This window comes from Magallana gigas, chromosome 3 (assembly GCF_963853765.1).
Source record: "Magallana gigas chromosome 3, xbMagGiga1.1, whole genome shotgun sequence".
NCBI lineage: Eukaryota > Metazoa > Mollusca > Bivalvia > Ostreida > Ostreidae > Magallana > Magallana gigas.
This window is the reverse complement of record NC_088855.1, coordinates 238,367-262,320: the sequence shown is the minus strand read 5'-3', so window position 1 is coordinate 262,320 and position 23,954 is coordinate 238,367. Positions and strand designations below refer to the sequence as shown.

Here is a 23,954-nt window from a genome sequence, read left to right as displayed (position 1 = left end):
TATTTCTAACATTATCAACACAAGTGAGGATTCTGGACGTGGTTCCAAATAACAATACAGAGGTATATCATCGATCACATCTTGGTGTATTGCATTTGTTAGCTTCTTTGAGCTGGATGATTTATTGAAATATATGTAAAATAGATCAAATCAGCCTGAGCAAAAGTTACCCCTCTACCTCCAACGTAATAAACCATTCAATGACTAAACATAGTAGCTTCATGGAAACGTGTGGTCACTGATACTTGTTTCTGAGAATTTGTTTTGGACAGATGATTAAATAAACAATTATTAAAACGGATTTAAAAATACCAATCCGCTTTTACATTATGATGTATCACAGATAGTCTCAAATCAACGAATATTAACGAGAATCTATCAGTATTGACTTTTAAAACGCTATCATAAAAGCATTACTAGTAAATGAAAAATAGTATTTCATAACTTATCTTTATTTGGTAAATGACGCAAAGACTTGAAAAACGGTTAGTGTATTAATATGGTGGTTATTAAGTATCTGATTTTATTATGGCTTACGTTGCTGTGTTGAGCGATATGGCCCATGGGCCTCTTGATTTGGTTCAACCAGACAAAATGTGTAGAATCGTAGCCCCCAACAAAGTGCCCTAATATTGCCATACGTTTGTATTTTCTACACAGTCTATGAAATAGTTACATGTGTCTGCAAATCACATTCATAAAAGGCAATATACTTGTATGAAGAGGCAACATGTGCGTGGTTGGCAATGTTTGGACACCGTGATATTAATCATTATTAGGTGATATATATTGCCTCACGACCATGTTAAGAAAAGTAATCTCAAAAAAGATTTACAAATGTCATCGGCATAACACTGAATGTTTGTACTAGCATGCTATATACCTAGAAAATTTAGAAAGTGTTTCATAGATATTCTATGTGATAGTACCAAACATATTTCTATATGTATTTATTCGTTTTATCCATTTTATTATCCGTTTTTGTTAAACACAGTCTTAAATTTTAAATAACCGCCAGTTACACTGCGCAACTGGATTGAGTTGGCTGAGTAAAGTCTTTCGTATTTCATTGGTTCTCTAATTTCATTGGTCTTTCTTATTTTCATTATCCAATAAATTTAATTCTCTATTTGATATAAGTAACCGTTTAAACTAAGTAAAATTAGGCAGTATTTCATTTTCAACATCATTGGTCAATCAAGCGTGTATCTGCTGCATCTTGTGGTTTGTTAATATTATATTTACTTATATATTTCTTTACTACCATGTTAATGATTTGGGCATTTTATTTTAATTGCAAAGTTTATACTTTAGCGTATTTTTGCAGTTAAACTAGTCATAGTAATTTCTAAAACTTGTTTGTAAGTTCAAATGTAAAAATGTTACAAAACATGTTTTTATATTATAGATGAATACTGGAGTAACGGTAGCTTATTGTCAAAGACATATTAAATGTACATGTAAAACTCTATTTTATGTCTAATGTACTATTTCTTTGTTTATAGGTCAATGCTTTATTTATCTCCTTAGTAAATCGACTGAAATCACCATCTGCCTCCTTTCTGCTCGGTTACATCTATATGAAAGACGGAATGTATGAAATTGAAAAAAAATTATACCATGACAGGGAAAAAATGTACATAAAACACTTAAAAATATAAATGACTGAAAAGAACTGTTAAGTGAAAAACAAACCTGCAGCTGACATCCCGACACAGCTGATAACATCCAATATTACATCGTCAAGAATAGACTATTTTCAAAATTCAAAATGCTCAGTTGGCAATTATGAACTCTTTCAGCAAAATGGCATTAATACAACACAACTACAGTCTCGAACAATTTAAACCAAATGTGAAAATGGCACTCCAGGTAATAAGTATCGTCGTCTTATTTTGAGAAAAATCTACATTATTCCTCACTGTCGATGGAAGTAATTTAGTCTAAATGACCATCGTATTTAAAAGCCCTCTGCAGTTAACATTCCGGCAGCCCGATTATCTTTGTCATTACATCTATCAAGGAAAGTTCAAAATTCGAAATGCTAACGAGATAATCAGTTCATTATTTTCTAATGTACAATACCACAATCCTGGACAATTCGTTGACAATTCAGAATAAAAGAGGCCCTGGTGGGCAGCATGCATCTTCTGGTCACTAAAATGACACACAGTTTGTTCTTTGATGTTTTATCGCAAATCTAACGCTACACGCTACGGCTGATTAAGCAATGCGTTGAGTGATGAAACTTACTAATCGGTGTGAATTTCAATTTCAAAGATTCTGATTGAGAACACGATGCAAAAAGAAAACTTGTGAAGATGTACTAGCTAGTTAAAAATATATATACAGAACTATTTTGAGAACAAATGGGGCGACGTTTACGTACATGTGTACATAATTTAAGTGAAAAAAAAGTTCCCTTAACGCAGGGACGAGCACATATAGATTGAAGTTGCACTTCGCTCATAAAATAACGTTAAAAGTTTATTCTAAAGAGATTCGTCAGAAACTGTTTAGTGAACAAATGAATTTTACATAACCGTTCATCGTGTACCATATTTGTGAAATGATCGCTTGGGTTGAACAGACTGTTTTCCTCAAAAAATGCCTGCTGCAAAATGTAAATCCATGGGAAAATTGGGGTTAACACGCCGTGAAATCCATTAGACGTTTTACAGCATATATCTTCACTTACTTGCTTGCAATAATTCTGTTCTGAAAATCTCTTAAACATCGTCAGCAGTAAAATAAGAAAATGTTTGGTTTGTTTATATACATGTAAAATAGTAAAATGGCGACTCAATCTGAACGTGAATTATACAACCCAAGGTCGGTAAGCGTGTTTGAGTGAAAATCAGCGGCAAGTAAGGCGTCAGCATCAGTAGTGAATATTGTCTGATGAATATTGTGGTACATGTAATAAAATTGAAGTTTAACCCATCAGTCCAAAATTGAACACGTTTGTTTCGTACATTTCAAGTTTTGTGTATGTTTGAATTGAAAGCACATGCACACTTGTAAAAGTGTGTCATTGATCGGTTGAGTTCAATTACATGCAATTCGTGTAATATTTATTGTCAGAATTCTTTGGAATAAGCTACAACGAAATAAATACTCAGCTTACATTGATGCGTTAAAAATGATTGAATTTCTCGGTGAAACATAATACTGAAAAAAAAATTGGGGAAAACGTTTAAAAAGTGTGTATTGTTTACACCATAATAACAAGAGGCGATTGTTGTGAGAACGATTAGTCAATTGTTGCAGTGATTTAGTTTTTGCAGTCCTGATACAGAGTTTTGAAACGACACTGCCAGCAGTTGGTGCATAAATTATCAATACCACGTAAGCAGGTCAGAGTGGGCGGGTACTATTTCGAACGGCCAATGAAACTGCTTGTTTTATAAACTGCAACTTACAATTCAAAATGTCAACCTGTTACACCCAATAGTGTCGTCACCCAACGCATCAGTCCATCAGTCGCAGCGTATACATCCATGTTGGATTTGCGATAACCAGTGTATATATATATATATATATATATATATATATATATATATATATATATATATATATATATATTAAACTAGTATCCTTTTATTGGTAACCGATACTTTTATCCAACATATACTAACCATGCGTATTTAGTTTAATTGAGAGGAGGGTGAATGATGGAAGGCTAATGAAAATTAACACGTTGCCTGAATATGTCTATGTAATAATTTCTATGTAACAATTTGAACAGAGAAATAATTACCTCTTAAAAGAAATAAGTATTAATACCCCACAACGGGGGAAAATGATGAGATTAAATGAGCCATGTATGTGAAAGGGCACCATGCGGCTAGCATCCCCTCATTACATCTGTCATCATATTGCAAATGTTTAAATTTCTAAATGCTAACTATATAATTAGGAAACTATTTGTAATGTATGATTATATATAAAAACCACAGACCTCGACAGTTTGTGGACATTCCGGAGTGAACATGGCAGTTAGCAAGTTCCTCCTGGTACTGAGTCTCTCTTGTTTTGGCTTGACCTTCTCTGTCAGTAGTATCCAAAAAGAGGTATGATCAGATATTTTCTTTAAACTTGTGCATATATATCCCAGTTAAATATTTAAAAATCGTTTACAATAAATAACTGGTAATAATTATGACTGTATACATGGTTATTTTCGCCCCTTTTTATTTTTGCCATTCTAAACTTGCTAACGGTTTTGCTCCGTTTTGAAGTCGCCAAGACACACTTAGACAGATACTCTTACAGTTATTTAAAAAAAGTAAATTCATCCGCTGACAATAAGGGAAACTGGGCGAATATTTTATACAATATCATTACAAATATATTCTTTCTTTTTGAAATAAATCTCTCTTTAACCTAGTTAGGTTTGTCAAATTGAGGTATCATGAAATAACGGGCTACCACATAAGCATTATTGCATCTCACTGAGTTACGTTATGTGTATTTTACACTGGGGCTTAAAATACCCTTGTATCTCTTTAAGTTACGTTTCAAAAGCAGCAAAAAAATAATTATATTTGAAAATTTTCGGCTCAAATGATGAGTATTCCGCGGAAATTTATACATTTTTAGACCATGCCATTATTTATAAACACCATGCTTTCTTTAGCTGCAATTTCTTTGATGAGACATGAATTCACAGAACTGATCCCGTGATTTTATTCCTCAGATCCAAGATTTGAAGAATGGACAAGAAGAAATAAAAAATTTGTTAAAGGAGGTTTTATATCAGTTCAACAAAACAGAGAATATCACACAAACGCCGAAAAAATCTCTGGTAAGCATTTAGAGTAAACATGCGATGGGAATCTAGCGTCATTCGAGAATAAAACCTAGTGTTAGCAAATCAAAAAGACAAATATTTTTGTTATATTGTCAAAATATATAAAGAATAGATTTTGATAACGTTCAAATAATATTCAAACGGGAAGAACAAAATAATTTTACACAGAATTGAAATATATTGGTGATAAATATTTATAATGCTACAAATTAATTGCATACCCGACCATAACATGTCCATGTTTAGTATTTAAATTTTTCTAATTTTGGTAGACTTGGTTTGAGTTTGGAAGTAGTTTGTTGTCCGTAAATAAGTTGACATTCGAGGATCAAGAAAAAGTTTTGGTGGAAGTGGAACTTTCACACACCCCGCAAACCGAGGTGGACTGGATTGTGGACTCAACAATTATTGGAGGTAAACACACTTAATGTTAATTAATCATATCTACACAATAATCATAGGAAGTAAATACTCTAAATGTTAATTAATCATATCTAAACAATAATCATAGGAGGTAAACACTTTAAATGTTAATTAATCATATCTAAACAATAATCATAGGAGGTAAACATTCTAAATGTTAATTAATCATATCTAAACAATAATCATAGGAGGTAAGCACTTTAAATGTTAATTAATCAAATCTTAACAATAATCATAGGAGGTAAACAATCTAAATGGTAATTATTCATATCTAAACAATAATCATAGGAGGTCAACACTCTAAATGTTAATTAATCATATCTAAACAATAATCATAGGAGGTAAACATTCTAAATGTTAATTAATCATATCTAAACAATAATCATAGGAGGTAAGCACTTTAAATCTTAATTAATCAAATCTTAACAATAATCATAGGAGGTAAACAATCTAAATGGTAATTATTCATATCCAAACAATAATCATAGGAGGTAAACACTCTAAATGTTAATTAATCATATCTAAACAATAATCATAGGAGGTAAACACTCTAAATGTTAATTAATCATATCTAAACAATAATCATTGGAGGTAAACACCCTAAATGATAATTAATCATATCTAAACAATAATCATTGGAGGAAATCACTCTAAATGTTAATTAATCATATCTAAACAATAATCATTGGAGGTAAATACTCTTAAATGTTAATTAATCATATCTAAACAATAATCATTGGAGGTAAACACTCTAAATGTTAATTAATCATATTTAAACAATAATCATAGGACGTAAACACTCTAACTGTTAATTAATCATATCTAAACAACAATTTTTGGAGGTAAATACTTTAAATGTTAAATTATTCATAATAAATCGGATCAATACAATTTAGAAATAAAGATAAAAAAAGTCATTTTGCAAATAGAATATTTGACTGAAATGTATGTGTTTTAGTGTTTAGCTAAAAATTTTCAGCTATTTTGCTTTTAAGACACATGCATTTAATATATATATATATATATATATATATATATATATATATATATATATATATATATATATATATATATATATATATATATATATATATATTATATATTTATATATTATATTATATTATATACTATATATATATATATATATATATATATATATATATATATATATATATATATATATATATATATATATATATATATATATATATATATATATATATATATATAAAAGCACTAAAAATAACCAACGACACGAACAATAAAGTAAACTAGAGCAGAGCTCGTGGCAAAGCCACGAGTAGGTCTTCCGTTGTTGCTGCGAGGAGTTGAAAATGTATGTGATATGGTGTCAATAATTTATAATGACTAAACTTTCAGTTCTGCTTTTGTTATAAAAATGTGTTGTGATTGAAAGCCTGTATATAAAACGTGTTTTGAAAAAGAAAGAAAGAAACTGTTTTAGGAAAACTATCTGTCGAACACAGTTTATGTAATCGTTTCAAACATTCTTTAAATAATGAGATGTTTAATGGCGAGTTAAATTTTCAGAGGGTAGCAAGCATTGTTACATGTACTCATGATCCATGTGAGGAATTGTGTTTTTTGGGAGTTGATTTTAATCAACTCTCCTATGCAGTTACTCTAGCATACCGAAACTGAAACTGTGTTTGCACCTAAGCACAAATCATCGCCGCTGACAAGACTTAGTTCTTGAAAAAAATGAAGCATTTCTTTTAAGGAAACTTTTTTGTAAATACCTTGGAAATAGTCATATTTTAAATGGTACATGCACGAACAATTTGAAGTTTTTTTAGTCGTGTGTATTCCTACGCCAGAGTTCAATATATAGTCTCGTTCAACCATCGGCTGTCTCCTTACATCTCCGGCAAGTAGAGAGTCTATAGTTAGAGGTCGCATCATCAAGTTATCACGTGACCTGGTATCTCTTACTTGTCAGAGATTAACGGAGACAGCCAAGCATCTGGTTGAACGAGACTAGAGTTCATTATTGGTTGGATCCATACAATTTTTGAAATATTTGGAATACCAAAACATAGTTTGATGAAATCAATTCTATTTTAAAATATTACACAACATGATTCATTAGAGGTTTTCTCGAAATTCTAGTCGGAAAAGTCAGAGAATTCATATTATAAAAATGTGCATAATTCAAATGCAGATTATAAACTACTTGCCAAGCAAACTAGCATATCGTTGATTTTAAAATAAATAATATTCAATAAAATCAACTCTCGTCAGTACATCAGTACTTTGATTTAAAAACCGAACCCGCCTACAAAACACGTTACCTTTTCTCTGGGATAACTTCTTTATTCCAAAATATTTCTAAATTTTTGAAAACTATGTGCAAGTTTAGAATTGTTGCGTGATGACAAAATTTACAAACCCTGCAACGTACTACTACACCAAAAAACGTGCGACTTACGTGCGAGAAACGTTTCGTGTAAACCGTTTAGCGTTTCGTGTGATTGTGAAGCGTTTCGTGTAAACTGTTTAGCGTTTCGTGTGATTGTGAAGCGTTTCGTGTAAACCGTTTAGCGTTTCGGGCAAAGCGTGTAAATCGTTTCGGGCAAAGCGTGCGAGAACCGCGTGAAACATTCATCAGATTTAATTCGGAACTCACTGACACTTCAATTCACTTTCAATTGATGAAAGGGAAGATATCCAAGATATCTTCATTGAGCAATTTTCACTCATAAAATTTCACAGGAACGAAAACAATTTTCTTACGGAGATTTATAATGGGAAATGTTTACGTCTTTTCTCCATTCGGAAGTACTCGGGATATCTCGCGCAATTTTTAAAAGTTATCATCCGGGCTTATTAATGGCTGATGCAATGCAAAATCCCCGTAGACTTTCAATATTGGGATGTGTATTGAAACCTGAAGCGGTAGAGGGGGCGTTTCAACACATATAATCTGGACATTTTTCATATAAGTGGATGAACGTAGTTTGAGCACAAAGGTATTTACTATTATTGATATATCAAGCAAAAAGTGGTGGAAGAAAAAACTCGGGACATAGTATATCTTATAAATTTATGAAACTTTGAAGTGTTTTGAAATTCTTTAACCAGGGAACAACGATGTCTATATATAGATCAGTAAAAGGATAAGGTAATGTCAAACATCGAAGACTGTACGAATATTTAAGAAACTGTTTTTAATTATTACAATTGTTACCGTTAATAATTAAATCAAAGTTTGCCGAATCTTCCTGGAATTAAACATAGGTTGTAAATTTACTTTGTATAAAAACTTTCTTCATTGTTACTCAGTGTGAAACATTCTTTACCTTAGACGTTTTACTTTTCCACTAAGCATCCGCCTTCCTTGCCTTTCCTTTACACTACATCTAAATTCATCATGTTCATAAGTGATTATTCGTTCGCATTTTAAAATATTTAATGTCCGTATTCTCGGACTCCATGCTAGGAAAATAAGTTGAATATAAACTACGTCATTCTTATCCATATGCATGTTGTCGACAGTGCACGGCCAAAGAAATTTTCACAATCGTTCTTTAAAAAGCTTTAAAGTTATACAATATAGGATATACATGTAATTTTTATATACAGACCTTAATTAATTTGTTTGCAAGTTTATAACTAATGATTATTTCTTTATCGGCACCACTTATAATTTACTCAACTCTCTCTCTCTCTCTCTCTCTCTCTCTCTCTTCTTTCTCTCATTCAAGTCACGAGCGGCAATGTCTTAACTCCGCCCAGCTACGATCTGATTGGACAAAGGTCAGTGAAAACATTAGGTAGAAACTTTTCTGGAGTAAACCCCTATTAAACGCTTCAATCAATGTACTTCACTGTAACTTAAACGATCATGTTTTGATAAGCATATATATTTTTTTATTTATTTACATCGATAACTCTTACTGAGACCATTCGACTTTGTACAAGCAGCACACATAACCTCGGACATCGGGTGTCTCCTGCACCTGGCTGAACCTGTCAATCAACCTCTGTGTATTTTTTTTCATTGGATGGTCAAGCGTCTCTTTTTTTGTCAATAGCCAATGGAAAATTAATGACTTCAAGGTAATCGGAATCAGTATTTGATGAAGCATACAATTCAAATAGCAAACATTTGATCAATTATCTGAAAATTATTTAAACCACTGTTAATGGAAAACAAAGAGTCTTAGAAGTAATTAACACACAGGGATTTGCCTACAATGTACACAGTCATGCAATTACTAGTAATTATTATGGGAATCTTTACGCATGGTACTTAATTCGAACAGATTATAATAATCTATACACTGTACGCCGTTACACATGTACGAAGCGCCGGTAATATATACGAATATTGAGTCAAAAATTTAAATCATTTTTATTTCTTGTTCTTTTCAATACAATGTGAAATTACTTCTGAAAAAAATTCCGAAATACTAATTACAACTTTCTTTTTTGTAATCATTTGAATTTTTCTGGGTTCATGTATATATATGTACAGAATATACTTATTTACGCGCGAATGATACGACATAGGAAAAAAAATAATCGGTTGTTCGTAGAACATTTTTATCTTACGAATAGGACTAATTTAATTTTAAATATTTTTCAACATTATCGATGTAAATAATATCAGTTGTATTTACTGTTTGTGTTTTTACATCGTAATCTCTGAAACCAATAAAAATACTAATGTTAGCAGAAAAATTAAATCCCGCCGAATACTGAAAAACCAATTTCAGATTGCAATCATGCGGATTTTATTTTTGGTATTGACTATTGAGTTCGGTAACTTTTTTTCTGGATGATTTTATTATTTATTACTTTATGTAAAAGCACCATTCCAACAGTTACTCAATTATATAACAATTGATGACCTGGGGCTATATATGTTCCGAGCTGTGTGCGCTGAAGCGACACAAGATTCTCGGTCGCATGTGGCGATTGAATTTACACAGACTGACCGAATAAACAAACGGGTGGGAAAGTGAAACAAAATGTTACACACGAGAAGAAGCCACCAAAAATGATTTTCGATAGATCTTGATATTGTTTTGACAATTAAAAAAGTCCAGCGCAGCTCCTGTCAGCGGGGCGGGAGGGGGCAGCAATGAGTTCGCTTCTACAAAGAAACGAACGACCATGTAGAAAAACTACAGAAGTGATTAATATGTGACCGATAGAATCTAATCTAAAGTTGTTAAAAATTCATGTGAATTTTTTTTTTTAAAATCATCGAATGCCTCAATTCAGGACATTTTTTATCGTGCTAGCACCTACTGCAAACATGTTACTTTGATTATAATTTGTTTTTTAAACTACCTTGTATGCTATCTATAAATCAATGCTAAACAACTGTACAAGTTTAATGAATTTATCGTTTCATCTAAAACGAATATAATAGTTGAAAACATAATAAAATATAGTTGTGTCCGTGCAAAATATGAAACATGAACGCGCGATAAGGTACATGTAGAAGAACAGGAACCGACCCCGGATTACTTGTCCACTCGCGCCGGTTCTCCTCAGCCATGTGCGAGGGATGATCATCATTTAAAGGTTTACTATTTGTGTGTGTGTGGGGGGGGGGGGTTGATTTAAAACATTATTTGTGCAGTTTCTAAAATATTTTACATAAACAAACTAACCATTAATTTATGTCTTACATGTACGATGTTTACGATTTGGAGTAATATCGGTCATTAATATTCATTTACACTCAAATGTTCAATTGAATAAATACAAGATGGACAAACTTTTATAGGATTAAATTAAAACAGTTCCTGTTTTTACGGCTATATTAACTCAAACACATTCATATGCATGTAAGTGTGCGTCGCGGTGTGAGAATCTTGTGTATTAAATACCCGCTTAATATTACCGCTAGGTAGTGCAGTCGTGGCTGATCTCATCGGCCGTTGGCGAAGGATATATTACGCAAAGGTACATGTACAACGCACAGACAGGCACAGTTCAGAACCCAGGAAGATTTGAAAAGTTTGCAGTATAATGACCATACTCTATCAGGTAGAAGTTATTTATTTTAAACTTAAAACCCACAATTGATCTGTGTCTATTATTGTGTAAACAACCAGACTTTTGAGATTCCGCTTTATTCCAGTATGTTATATATATATGTGTCGTTCCCTAAGTAAGGGTGGGACAGAGCGTATAGTAACTCCTTATAGGTAGTTATACTATGTATGTCGGCTACACACACATTCAAATGATGTGTCCCGGTCGAGAGCAATTTTCAAATGGCTGTAAGTTAGCGACCGGAAGTTTTAGAACAAAGAAAATCTTATATTACCAAAAAATCTAAAAATGATTTATATATATTAAAGAAAAATATAAGTAATCGGAGGTTTATCCAATAAAACAACTATCTTAATTTGTTTAGCGTGAAAAATATCGAAATAATATTTATATGAAAACATCCATTGACTAAAGGACTATCTTTAAAAAAACTTATATAAGCAGTGCGACACATAGACTAGTGGGTAAGTCACCCGATTAACACACGATAGGTACGCGGTTCGACACCCCGTCACGGCTGTGACTTTTTATCTTAATCTAATACTTTCTACATTGAAAATGATACAAAAAAATAAATATTTTTTAAACACATCTGTTACATATTCCCCCTGTTTAACATTGCTTTACACTGCAATGAATAAATTAATGAATTAAATATATCAATAAATAATAAACAGTCACTCTACCATTCATACTCTACATAAATGAAATCAATCTAGTGTTTATACTGAGCCCACGCTTGGGTGAGTGTAGAAGCCAAAGAAGCACCGAGATTCGCAACAGCCTGACTTAACTGTTGAAAATCGTGTACATCTTCTGTTACTGTTTGAGATCTGATGGCGGAAGTTGGTAAGTGGTGAAGATTGGAATGTTTTCCAGCAGTGCTGCGCGTTGTACGTCTAGGTTGTACTGAGGGTGCTACCGATGTATCCGGTAAAGACAATTCGGTCTCTTCAACATCATTATCACTTGCTGGATCACAATTTTGCACATTTTTAAGAATAAACACACGGTTTTCACTTTCAGAATCGGAATCAGAAATAGTTGAATCACTGTCATCTTCTGAATACACAATTTCACCCGTGTCTAGGATTTCTCTTCGTGTGACGTTTCTTGTTGGTCCAGAACCATCCACAATTTGAATAGTGTACACGTTATCACCTGGAGCACCAACAACTCGATACGGCGTTGAATCCCACGTATCTTGAATTTTGCTTCTACCGATTACTCTTTTTCTGAGTAGAATACGTGATCCAATGGCAATTTCACTCTGCTTTGTAGAACGATTGTAATGTTTATTTCTCCGTTTCGCATTGTCTTCTAAATTCTTCTTTGCTTGTTCCATAACGTGACTCATACGTTGTTTATGTTTTACGATATATTCGTCCACCGTTGCAGAAGAGTTGTCGTCACCAAGGCCAAGGAAATGATCAATTGGTAGTGTTGGCTCTCTACAAAACATTAAGAAATATGGGGTGTAACCCGTTGATGAATGGATTGTAGAATTATAAACATAGACAAGTTCAGGTAAATATTCAGGCCATTTTCGTTTCTGTTCCGCTGTTAAAGTTCGGAGTAAATTGTGCATTGTTCTGTTGTACCGCTCAACTTGACCATTTCCCTCTGGGTGGTACGGTGTTGTTCGACTTTTCGAAATGTTATAAATTTTACAGAGTTCTTGAATTATGGCACTTTCGAAATTTCTGCCCTGATCACTATGGATTCTTCTGGGAATTCCATAACGGAAAAACCATTCTTTGGTTAAAACTTTCGCTACTGTTGTTGCCTTTTGATCTCTTGTTGGAACAGCCTGTGTAAACTTCGAAAAAATATCAGTCATGACGAGAACGTTCTCTCTTCCATCTGATGCTGGCTCAAGTAGGGTAAAGTCAATGGCTAATATATCTAATGGTTTGAACGCAAGCAGATTTCCAATTGGAGGTTTCACAGAAGGAAGTGGTGCTTTAGAGATCAGACATCTTTCACATTTTTTACAAAACTCTTCAACATCATTTTTCATGGTCACCCAGTAGCATCTTTTCTGAACAAGAGACAAAGTTCTCTCTACACCTTGATGTCCAGCGTGACTGTGTAGGGATTCTAAAACATGTTGCTTCAATGATGTTGGAAGAAGTACTTGTCTACATGTCCCAGTTTCTCCATCTGTATATCTGTAGATCACATCCTCCTCAATCTGTAGTTTGTCCATATGTTTCAATAACTTCCTAACATTTTTGTTTTCTCTCTTCAGGTCTTCTATGGTAGGTTTTACATCATTTTTTATCCAGTAGCGAACACGACTAAGTAAAGGGTCAGATGTTTGTAGAGATGCTATTTCTGCGTGTTCGTATTCAGGTAACGTATTGGTTGCGTCTACAGTCTCTGTTTGCATGAATCGAACATGTGCATGAGATATTTCAGTATCTTTCCTGCGAATATCCATTAAAGTAGAGCCTTTCGTTATCGTCTGAAGTACAGACTCAGAATTGCATGTAACAGTTCTTATTTTGGGTACTGGTTTACGGCTTAATGCATCAGCATTGCGGTTAACTTTTCCTGAACGGAACTTGACCTCAAAATCGAACTGAGCAAGTTGGCTAGCCCATCGTGTTTCTGTGGCTCCTAATTTCGCAGTTTGAAGATAACTGAGCGGATTATTATCCGTGTAAACGACAAATTTTGCACCAAGTAAATAGTCTCTAAATTTCTCTGTCACGGCCCACTTTAAAGCTAGTAGTTCCAATTTCATCGAACTATAGTTTTCCATGTTTCGTTCTGTGGGTCGCAAAGTCCTTGATGCATACGCAATGACAACGTGACCGTGTTGCTGTTCTTGTGACAAGACGGCGCCTAATCCGTCAAAACTAGCATCTGTCTCTAATATAAATGTTTTCTTAAAATCTGGATAACCTAGGATCGGTGACGAGATAAGTTTTTCTTTTAGTGCATTAAAAGAAGAATCGCATTCAGTTGTCCATGACTCTTGGAATGGTTTTGTTATCTTCTTTTGTCCACTTTTGTTGTTATGGGTTAGACTGTGTAATGGTCTAGCGATTTTCGAGAAGTCCTTCACAAATCGTCTATAATACCCTGCTAGACCAAGAAATGATCTGAGTTCCTTTTCTGTGGTTGGTGTTGGCCATGATTTGATTGCTTCTGTTTTCTCAGGATCTGTGGAAATCCCTTTCTCGGAAACTACGTGTCCAAGGTATTTAACTGATGTATTAAAAAAACTGCATTTGGTTGGTTTCATTTTCAATCCATGGGATTTGAGTTTTGTAAAGACAATATCTAAACGGCGTAAATGTTCATCGACTGTGTTTGAAAAGACGAGAATGTCATCTAAATAAAGAAGTAAGATTTCAAAATTTTCCTCTGAGAAACAAGCTTCCATGAGCCTTTGAAAAGTGGCAGGACTATTGCACAATCCAAACGGCATTCTTAAGTATTCATAAAGGCCACCCGTACCGACACGAAAAGCTGTTTTCTCTATCGACTCTTCATCCATAGCCACTTGGTGGTATCCTTGTGCAAGGTCAATCGAACTAAAATATTTTGCTCCGTGTAAGACATCCAACGTTTCGTCGATCCTTGGGAGAGGATAAGCGTCTTTAATGGTCTTTTTATTCAGTTCTCTGTAGTCCACGCAAAGACGAAGGCTTTTATCTTTCTTTCGTACTATTACTACAGCTGACGCAAAGGGACTACTGCTTTTCCGTATTACTCCACTGTCTAAAAGTTTCTTGATATGTTGTTTAACTTCATCGATTTGATGTGGAGGTATTCGACGGTGTGGAAGTCTGATTGGTACATCATCTTTGAGTTTGATGGCATGTTTCACTGCTTCGGTGTAACCAAGATCATTGTCATCTTTGCTAAAGGTTTCGCGATGCTTTCGTAAAAGACTATCGAATTTTCCTTTTTGATCTTCAGTGAGGATTACGTCACCCATCTTTACTTTCAAGTGATCGTTGTAATCGTCTGAGATTGGGATATCGTCTGATGTTTTTGTACTTATCTTACGTATTACAACTTCTGTTTCATGTATATCAATGTCATATTCGTCGTTGGTAGATCGAATGACATCTACTTTGTGAAGCGTCCCAATTCTGCTCTTGGGTTTCAACCACGTGTCTTCATCTCCAATATTTAGCACTCTTACTGGTACTTTGCCACAGTCTATCGTTCCTAAGGTATCAATAACCATTATGTTTCTTGGAAGTGATCCAAACGTTCCTGATATGGCTTGGACTGCTGCCGTATACGGTTTATTCTTCTTATTCTGTTTTGTCGATCCGATGACAACTTTCATAGATTTAGCTGGTATACAGATATCAGATCGTCCTGCAACTTTCACAAAACTTATTTTGTCATCACCCGTAGATAGGTCGAGAGCAGTGGTCGTTATTTTCCAAGAGTCTTTTTCTGATTCATTTTCAAATTTGAATGTACCATCTTTAATGAGATTATGAACTTGCTTTAAAATGTTACAACCAAGGATTCCGTCTGTTGTTTCTTCATCATTGACTTTAGAAACAAGAAAACCAACATCATATAAAACACACCCACCCAGATCAACGTCTACTTCTACAAAACCAAGGTAAGGTATTTGCAAATTATTGGCAGCTACAAGTTTCAGAAAAGGACGGGTGTCACTAAGTTTTAAGTCGGACAGGTAAGTATTGTAAAATTTTGATGTTATAGTAGACACTTCAGATCCTGTGTCTAATAGACACAAAAAGTTATTTCCATTTATCTTGACATTTGTTGAAGGACATTTTTCTTTAAGATTGTTTAGCGATTGTTTGGAGTCTTCTTGGTGTCCCTCACCAGTTCGACTCGTCACTGAGAGGGTTGGGCTTTTGGGTCGTCCAGAGAAATCTTCCTTGCCGTTGCTGAAAGTTTTGGACAATCAGGTTTCTTGTGACCCTCTTCGTGACAGTGATAACATGTGATGGTATTGGATCTGCCTAAACTACGTCTATATCCTCGTCCTCTGCTTCTACCTCTATCGGAATGAATGCCGCGTCCTCTGTAATGAAACCGTTGCCGGGGCACCATTTGTGTGAGGAAATCAATTTGTTTCTGCTGTTTTTCAAGAAGCTCTTGTTGTTTCTTAATCACCTCCAGAATATCATTGCTTTGAGTTTCTGGCGTTGTTTCTTCAATTGAAACTTTATTGATTGAAGCAGCGCTTTTCGACGAATTTGGCTGTCGGTCATCAACCCATAATAGCACACGTCCGCGAAATTCTATAAAGGGCATTGATGGATTTTCCATGGAAAACCTTCGTAGTTCCCTCTTGAGTTGATAATCTCTTACACCATCAATAAACTTTTCAGTCAGAATTTTCTCATTGTTTGAACTGTCACCCCCTTCTTTCTTGTTAATACTGTGCATAAGTTTCATTAAGGATAGGGAATATGTTTCTAAACTTTCATTCTCTGTTTGCTCTCTCTCATAAAATTTGTGTCTGAGTTGGGCCAAATTGTCTTGAATTTTAAATGTTTCTTCAACAATTTTCAATATGTCATCCGCTGTTTTTTTCATATCGGATGGACGCATTCGGATTTCCGTTTTAGCATTTCCAGTGAGGTGGTCCAATACAAACTCAATTTTCTCATCATTTGTTGGAATATTTACAATATGATCTCTCATGTCTGTTACCCAATCTTCGACATCTGGATCAGAGTCTTTGACGGGTCTTCCAGCTAACTTGGGGAGTTTTCGTTCGGATTTTATGTAGACAGGCGGTGTTGATTTGGATGTAGCCGCTTGCCTCGCTTCAACATGAAGAAGTTTTATCCGCAACTGTTCTATTTCTTCTTTCAGCTTTTCTTCCATTTTTATGGCGTATGTTTATTTCTTTATTAAACAAAATATATTTAGAAATGTTCAAAAGTTAATAAATATGTACAATCATTCAACTGAAAAATCTGTCAGCTCTGTTGTCCACGACACCATTGGGGAAATCATCAGGCATCTGGCGATCCCACTTCTGACATCATTGTAAACAACCAGACTTTTGAGATTCCGCTTTATTCCAGTATGTTATATATATATGTGTCGTTCCCTAAGTAAGGGTGGGACAGAGCGTATAGTAACTCCTTATAGGTAGTTATACTATGTATGTCGGCTACACACACATTCAAATGATGTGTCCCGGTCGAGAGCAATTTTCAAATGGCTGTAAGTTAGCGACCGGAAGTTTTAGAACAAAGAAAATCTTATATTACCAAAAAATCTAAAAATGATTTATATATATTAAAGAAAAATATAAGTAATCGGAGGTTTATCCAATAAAACAACTATCTTAATTTGTTTAGCGTGAAAAATATCGAAATAATATTTATATGAAAACATCCATTGACTAAAGGACTATCTTTAAAAAAACTTATATAAGCAGTGCGACACATAGACTAGTGGGTAAGTCACCCGATTAACACACGATAGGTACGCGGTTCGACACCCCGTCACGGCTGTGACTTTTTATCTTAATCTAATACTTTCTACATTGAAAATGATACAAAAAAATAAATATTTTTTAAACACATCTGTTACAATTGCTTTAGATTGAGAATGACATTGCTTTTATTAATTAACTGAACGATTTCTTAATTGACACCCAATCGTTTAATCCATAAAAAAATTATGTGTAATCAAAACGAAACCAATTATCGAGTTCGCGGCTAAATAAACTCATACATGTATATGAGAGACACAGCTCTCGTGTATTAGATAACCGCTGACCGCTACAGCCGCGAGCATGGTGACCGATTTTCTCGGCCGCGGGCGAGGGAGAGCTTACGTAATGGTACACAAACACACACAGCTCTGATTCAAGGTAGATTTTAAATGCATGGAGTTAATAAATAAAATGTAATGCATAGAGTTTTTTAATTCCATATTTTGTGGTTAAATAGAAAAGAAAAAGAATGTTTTGTTTTCCAATTGCCGTTTTTAATGATTGTGCACTATAAGAACTTAACAACAATGACTTAAACTCCTAAAAAAAGCATGTACTCCAACAAAAAAAATTCTTATAAATTAATGCCTCCTGTATAAACCAGCATACTTTCTGCGGCAACTTTATGCCAGTTGTACGCACAAAGACCTCGTTAACTTGTCAAATGATAACAGGTACATGTCAACATGTAAAGCTTTTTACACTCATACTACACAAATCACTTACAAAATAATATTGTTACGACCTTTATGAGATCCCAACAAACAACTTTTCCAGCGACATCCATATCAAAATCCTAACCGTTTTTGAGTTATTAAGCAAAAACGTTTAGGGGCTATTGGCCCTTAATTTAAGGGGCCAGTCCTTTTTTATTGGTGTCAAATGAAAGCCCTTGATATTGTGCACAACTTTTATTCTACATGTCTTAACAAAATATTTTTCGTTAAAAAGATATAAAGGAAAATATGTCTAAATTTTTGCACTTTTTGGAATCCTGTTTTTTGACCCCCTACCTTTTCCTAAATAAGGAACGTAATCCAAAAACAAAAACCGATGTATAAAACTTCAATGTCTTTGTTATTCAAATTCGTTAGATTCCCATTCCCTGCTATCATAGTCTCGGAGCCTTTGTCTGTAAACCAAAGGCCCTAAAAAATTTTTAAAAGGGGAATAACTCGTTAACGGAAAGGGAATTCTAACTTTTATGAATTGATGAAGATAGTGTTTTGTAAAGTCCATTAGCCCTGAAAATTTGATCAAAAACCGTTCAGAAATGAGCACGATATGAAGCCTCAAAGTTCGCGTCTAGGAAGAAAAAGAAAAAAAGAAAAATAAGAATAATCTTAACCCGCACAATAATAGAAAGGTCTTCCGTTGGAAACGGAAGACCTTAAATATTGTCAAATTTTCGGGACAACCCGTCCCTTCTTCAGGACAACAAAATAAAAACTACATAAGAAAGAAGAAAAACATCTACAAAACTAGCACTAAACTAAACTAAATAATATATAAAAACTAGATAATGTTTAAACACTGGATCAAAACGTGGCAGCTACATCTTTATATTTAAGAATTCGAGCCCGAGAAAGAAAAATCCCGTCCGACGCAGCGGACGCTCTGTGAATAAGTGCTGAAAGATAACGCGAACGAATTAACTTGCTAATTGGGGGTTGCTGTTAATTAATTTGTACTAGTAAGATAATTCGTAGTGAAAGTTAGTAGGGAAGATTGGCCCTGTAAAAGACCACATAAATAATCATGAATGTAAAAACTAATGGAAGTGAAATAAAGAAAAAGAACAAAACCGATTAAGGAAATAGCTTATATTTTGAATAAATAACATGATTAATAGTTTGTACATGGACCGAAAAAGATGAAGATGGTGATATTGCTACGAAAACAAATCAGTACTTAGTTGATGTTCATTTTGGTGAAGTCACTTAATTTGTTAATGCCGTCAGGGCGGAATGACTTCAGTCTATGCATCCAAATTTTTTCTTTATTTTTGCATCTGGACAGATGCGGAGAGAAAAAATAAAGATTTTGATCCGGTGTTTAAACATTATCTATTTTTTATATATTATTTAGTTTAGTTTAGTGCTAGTTTTGTAGATGTTTTTCTTCTTTCTTATGTAGTTTTTATTTTGTTGTCCTGAAGAAGGGACGGGTTGTCCCGAAAATTTGACAATATTTTACTTTATTGTTCGTGTCGTTGGTTATTTTTAGTGCTTTTTTATATCTCATCTTATAACCGTGTATCTTTTGATCCGACACTTTAGATAACGAGTGTTGTTTGTTTGCTAGTGCTTCTTATATATATATATATATATATATATATATATATATATATATATATAAAGTGATGTGAATGCATATTTAATTCCGTTATCAGACTTTTAAATAGAAATAGCTCCGCGGGGCTATCTTTTCATTATTTTCAATATTTCAGCCAAACATAGCAAAACACACCCTTTGATAATATGGGCACTAAGAATGTGCAAATGGAAGGGTAGGTTGCTTTATTTTTTTTTAAGAATTTTTTGGATGAAAATATTTTTCCAGCGCAAAAAACTAGTATTATCAAACCAGATTAATGAATGCGATTTAATCACAAATTAATCAATGTTTTCTTCTTATGTCCGTAAAATATAACTATGGGAATTGATATAGTTTTAAAGAAATGGTTTTATATAAATTTTGTTCATTAAAAATCATTCTACAAGACTGAAAATATTAACGACTTTGTCGTAAGCTCTTTTGTAACATGCAGTCCTAGAATGACCGCTAAAATGAGTTAATTCTTTAACACACATAATGTTAAGGAGGATGGACGGTCAATAAACCTTTAAATTGTCGATTCAAAATTCAAGTTTAAGAGAAATGCATTCTAAAAATGGATGCGATGTTTTGTATTGCATTTAATTGACATACAGTAAAAATGGATGTCTTGTTTTGGAATATTGAGGGTATTCTACTGCCAATAGAATGTTCGGAGTATTCTCATTCACTTTTAAAAGCATTAAATTGCTGTTAGGTCAGAACATTGTTAACGGTTTATTTACTTTTACGTTCACTTCTTTTTTTTTAGCAAATGAATATCGTTTCGGCACCTGGAGCACAGGGAAGGAAAACAGTACCTTATATACAATTTTGTTTTCAACGTCTGTGAAGTTTCTTGAGCTGATATCAGTTAGCACCGGCAACTATAGTACCAGTTATAATATCGATGTAAATGCGCAAAACGCTAAAAAAAATTATCAGAGGGTTTGTCAGGGAGCAATTGATGACATCAACAGCACCTCCGTTGCTGTCTATTTCCGCTGTTTACCGGAATTAGATTCGAGAGATTCCTGGTACCAGAGAATGGCGATTTATGCTGAATTTGAAGAAAAAAATGAAGTTCATTTTAAATTTTTGGAAAGTGAGCCAAATCCATACGTTAACGTGACGTACGAGCGAAATTCAACTGCGACAGGAACAGTGGTATTTTCTAACCGAGCTTTAGAAAAATTTAAAACTTTTCTGTTTTTGGACAACCACTTGACCTTGAACTTGAACGACGTGGTGAGATTCATAACGTATAGATTTACACAGGATATCAGTCCAGAAAAAACAAACGACGAATTTGGGTTCTTAGAAAGCATTCCATTTCAAGAACCTCTAGAAGGTGAAAAAGTAACAATATATTGTGACGCTCTAGGAAGAAACCCCCCTCCCGTTAGAGTTGAGAGAGATGGGATGCCAATATCAGATACAAGTGATGTTTACATTGCCAGCAGTAGGTCCACACTTTGGTCAATATCCTATGTAACATACCTTCACGCATCAAAAGAAATTGAGGGAAACTACACGTGCGTCACAGATGACAAGAGCAGAGAAGTGTTTCCATTATATAGTATTGAATTAAAACCAAAAGTCAGATGGGATCTCAATAATCTCATGTATGCCGGCAATGTCACAGACGAGGTATGCTGTCTATTTACAGTATCTATTAGATTTTAATTGAACTTAACGTTATTCAGCAATTTGTTTTTTGTTTGAAAATGATTTGTTACCAGGGCCCTTGTGGCTTTTCTTACTCAGTAATTGTAAGCATCGAGTATCAAGGTTTCCTTTGGATGATTCATTAATGCATATTTAGATAACAATGTATACAATACCCATGTATCTTTATAATAACAAACGAATCAGTTTGCCATAATACGTTAAGGAAGTTAATATTTTTAGGATCAATCAACACCCACACAAAACAGCCCTTTCAATTACAATTCCCAAACAGTCGGAAAGTAATAATATATATTTCTTTTTTATTTAGGGCAAATATCTAGTGCTAGAAGGATCTGAGGGTCTGGATGTATCATGCTCCACTTTTGACAACGATACCGTTGTTGTTTTTGACAAAGTTCAACGCACGAATTTGACAAAATGGACTGAACGGTTGGAGGTCTGGATCCCAGGGCCATCACAAGAGTTCGAACCTTACAGTATGTGGCACATCAGTTGTACGGCGACAGATAAAAATGGGGAAAATACTTTTGAATTGTATTTGTGAACCTTAATTTTGAAAATCCAGAAACATTTTAATAAAGTAAATCTGCATTATAATCATTTTCATACTGTCATTTTTTAAAATATTTCTAACACTATCAACACAAGTGAGGATTCTGGACGTGGCTCCAAATAACATTACAGAGGTATATCATCGATTACATCTTGGTGTTTTGCGTTTGTTAGCTTCTTTGAGCTGGATGATTTATTGAAATGTAGGTAAAATAGATCAAACCAGCCAAAGTCAAAGCTACCACTTTACCTTCAACGTAATAGGAAAAAAGATATTCAGTGCCTAAACATGATAGCTTCATGGTAACGTGTGGTCACTGATACTTGTTTCTGACAATTTGTTTGGGACAGAATGTTCAATAATATAATAAAAAGTTAAGAAAAACCAATCCGCTTTCACATTATGATCTATCACAGAGTAAGCCTCAGTTTCAAATCTACGAATGTAAGCGGGAATCTATCAGTACTGAAATTTAAAACGCGATCATAATGTTCAGCATTAATTAAATAATAGTCATTCATAAATTATCTCTATTTGGTACATGACGCAAACATCTGAAAAAAGCGGCTTAAACTTTAGTTTTCTCCAAGATAACAATGACGATATTGTTTCGAAATCTTAATTTTACAGTATATTTTTTTTGCAATCTAGTCTATCTTTAGCGTTCAACAATTCGAAGGGAAGAATAAGAGTGTGTTCTCGATGAGAAACACAATTTTTATCCTAATAAACGCCCAGACAACTACATCCTTTTTAATTCTCTTAGTAAGTTATTGAGTAAAGTATAAAACAACTTATAACTCATTATATTTACATTCCACATATTTTTGCTTATAAAGTGTGTTGAAAGCTACGGCAGTTATAACATTATATTTACATTCCACATATGTTTTGCTGGCTAATGTGTGTTGAAAGCTACGGCAGTTATAACACTGTAATGCACATAGGTTACTCAAAGGTTAAAATGACGAGTTTTATTATGACGTCACAAACGTTAAACGCTGTTAACTGCAACGTCACAAGAAAAAATCAAAGTTCCCGCTTGCGGCTGTTACTGTGGCTCTTCCATTAATCTCAACTTACCCTAAGAATAAGATAGGAATTTTAAGGTATAAATCACATCAAGTTAAAATAATGTAAATATAAGCATTAAATCATGATTTTTTGAAGAATACAGTCTCATAACTGCGGCGATGTTTGCATACACATTTTCATAACGCGCTAACGCACGTTACTCAATTTGTATGCCCACACCGCTGCAGTTATGAGACTGTATACTTAAAAAAATCATGATTCAATGCTATAATACTTACATTCTACTGTGTTTATCCAATAAATTCTATGATCTTCAAATGCCTCTAAATGCAACCAGTAGTCAAAGGTTAAGGTGACGGGGTTTTATTTACGTCACAAACGTTGAACGCTGTAAACTGCAACGTCACAAGCGAAAATCAAAGTTCACGCTTGTGGCTGTTACTGTGGCTCTTTCATTAATATAAACTTACCCTTAGGATCAGTTAGGAATTTTAAGGTATTAATCACATCTGCAAACAAGGCAAGCAGTTAAAAAATCTAAATATAAGCATTAAATCATGATTTTTTGAAGTATACACTCTCATAACTGCAGCGGTGTGTGCATACAAATTTTCATAACGCGC

At 33.9% G+C, this 23,954-nt stretch overlaps 2 protein-coding genes across 4 annotated transcripts; one reads left to right on the top strand and one right to left on the bottom strand.

Moving 5' to 3' along the window:
- The first annotated feature begins 3,928 nt into the window (after positions 1-3,928).
- Positions 3,929-22,684, top strand: LOC105332549 (uncharacterized). 3 transcript variants are annotated; one of them, XM_034482132.2, is made up of 6 exons: positions 3,929-4,073; positions 4,700-4,807; positions 5,086-5,227; positions 20,185-20,244; positions 20,824-21,701; positions 22,051-22,684. In XM_034482132.2, the coding sequence occupies exons 1-6, from the start codon at positions 3,993-3,995 to the stop codon at positions 22,285-22,287; spliced, it is 1,506 nt and encodes a 501-aa protein (XP_034338023.2). In that variant the 5' UTR covers positions 3,929-3,992; the 3' UTR covers positions 22,288-22,684. The 3 variants fall into 3 exon arrangements, with proteins under 3 accessions (XP_034338023.2, XP_034338025.2, XP_034338029.2); XM_034482134.2 differs by lacking the exon at positions 20,185-20,244; XM_034482138.2 differs by lacking the exons at positions 20,185-20,244; positions 20,824-21,701.
- On the bottom strand, positions 15,839-17,831 carry LOC117687966 (zinc finger CCHC domain-containing protein 12-like). The gene has a single exon (XM_034465495.2). The coding sequence runs from the start codon at positions 17,111-17,113 to the stop codon at positions 16,112-16,114; it is 1,002 nt and encodes a 333-aa protein (XP_034321386.2). The 5' UTR covers positions 17,114-17,831; the 3' UTR covers positions 15,839-16,111.
- Positions 22,685-23,954: the final 1,270 nt, after the last annotated feature.

What these genes read in the sequence shown, in the direction of transcription:
- LOC117687966 (XM_034465495.2), bottom strand. Translation starts at nt 17,113, where the DNA reads ATGGAAGAAAAGCTGAAAGAAGAAATAGAACAGTTGCGGATAAAACTT.
- LOC105332549 (XM_034482132.2), top strand. Translation starts at nt 3,993, where the DNA reads ATGGCAGTTAGCAAGTTCCTCCTGGTACTGAGTCTCTCTTGTTTTGGC. An exon ending in TCAGTAGTATCCAAAAAGAG is followed by an intron (nt 4,074 to 4,699) that starts GTATGATCAGAT and finishes TTTATTCCTCAG; the next exon opens with ATCCAAGATTTGAAGAATGG. An exon ending in GGACTCAACAATTATTGGAG is followed by an intron (nt 5,228 to 20,184) that starts GTAAACACACTT and finishes TCAATATTTCAG; the next exon opens with CCAAACATAGCAAAACACAC.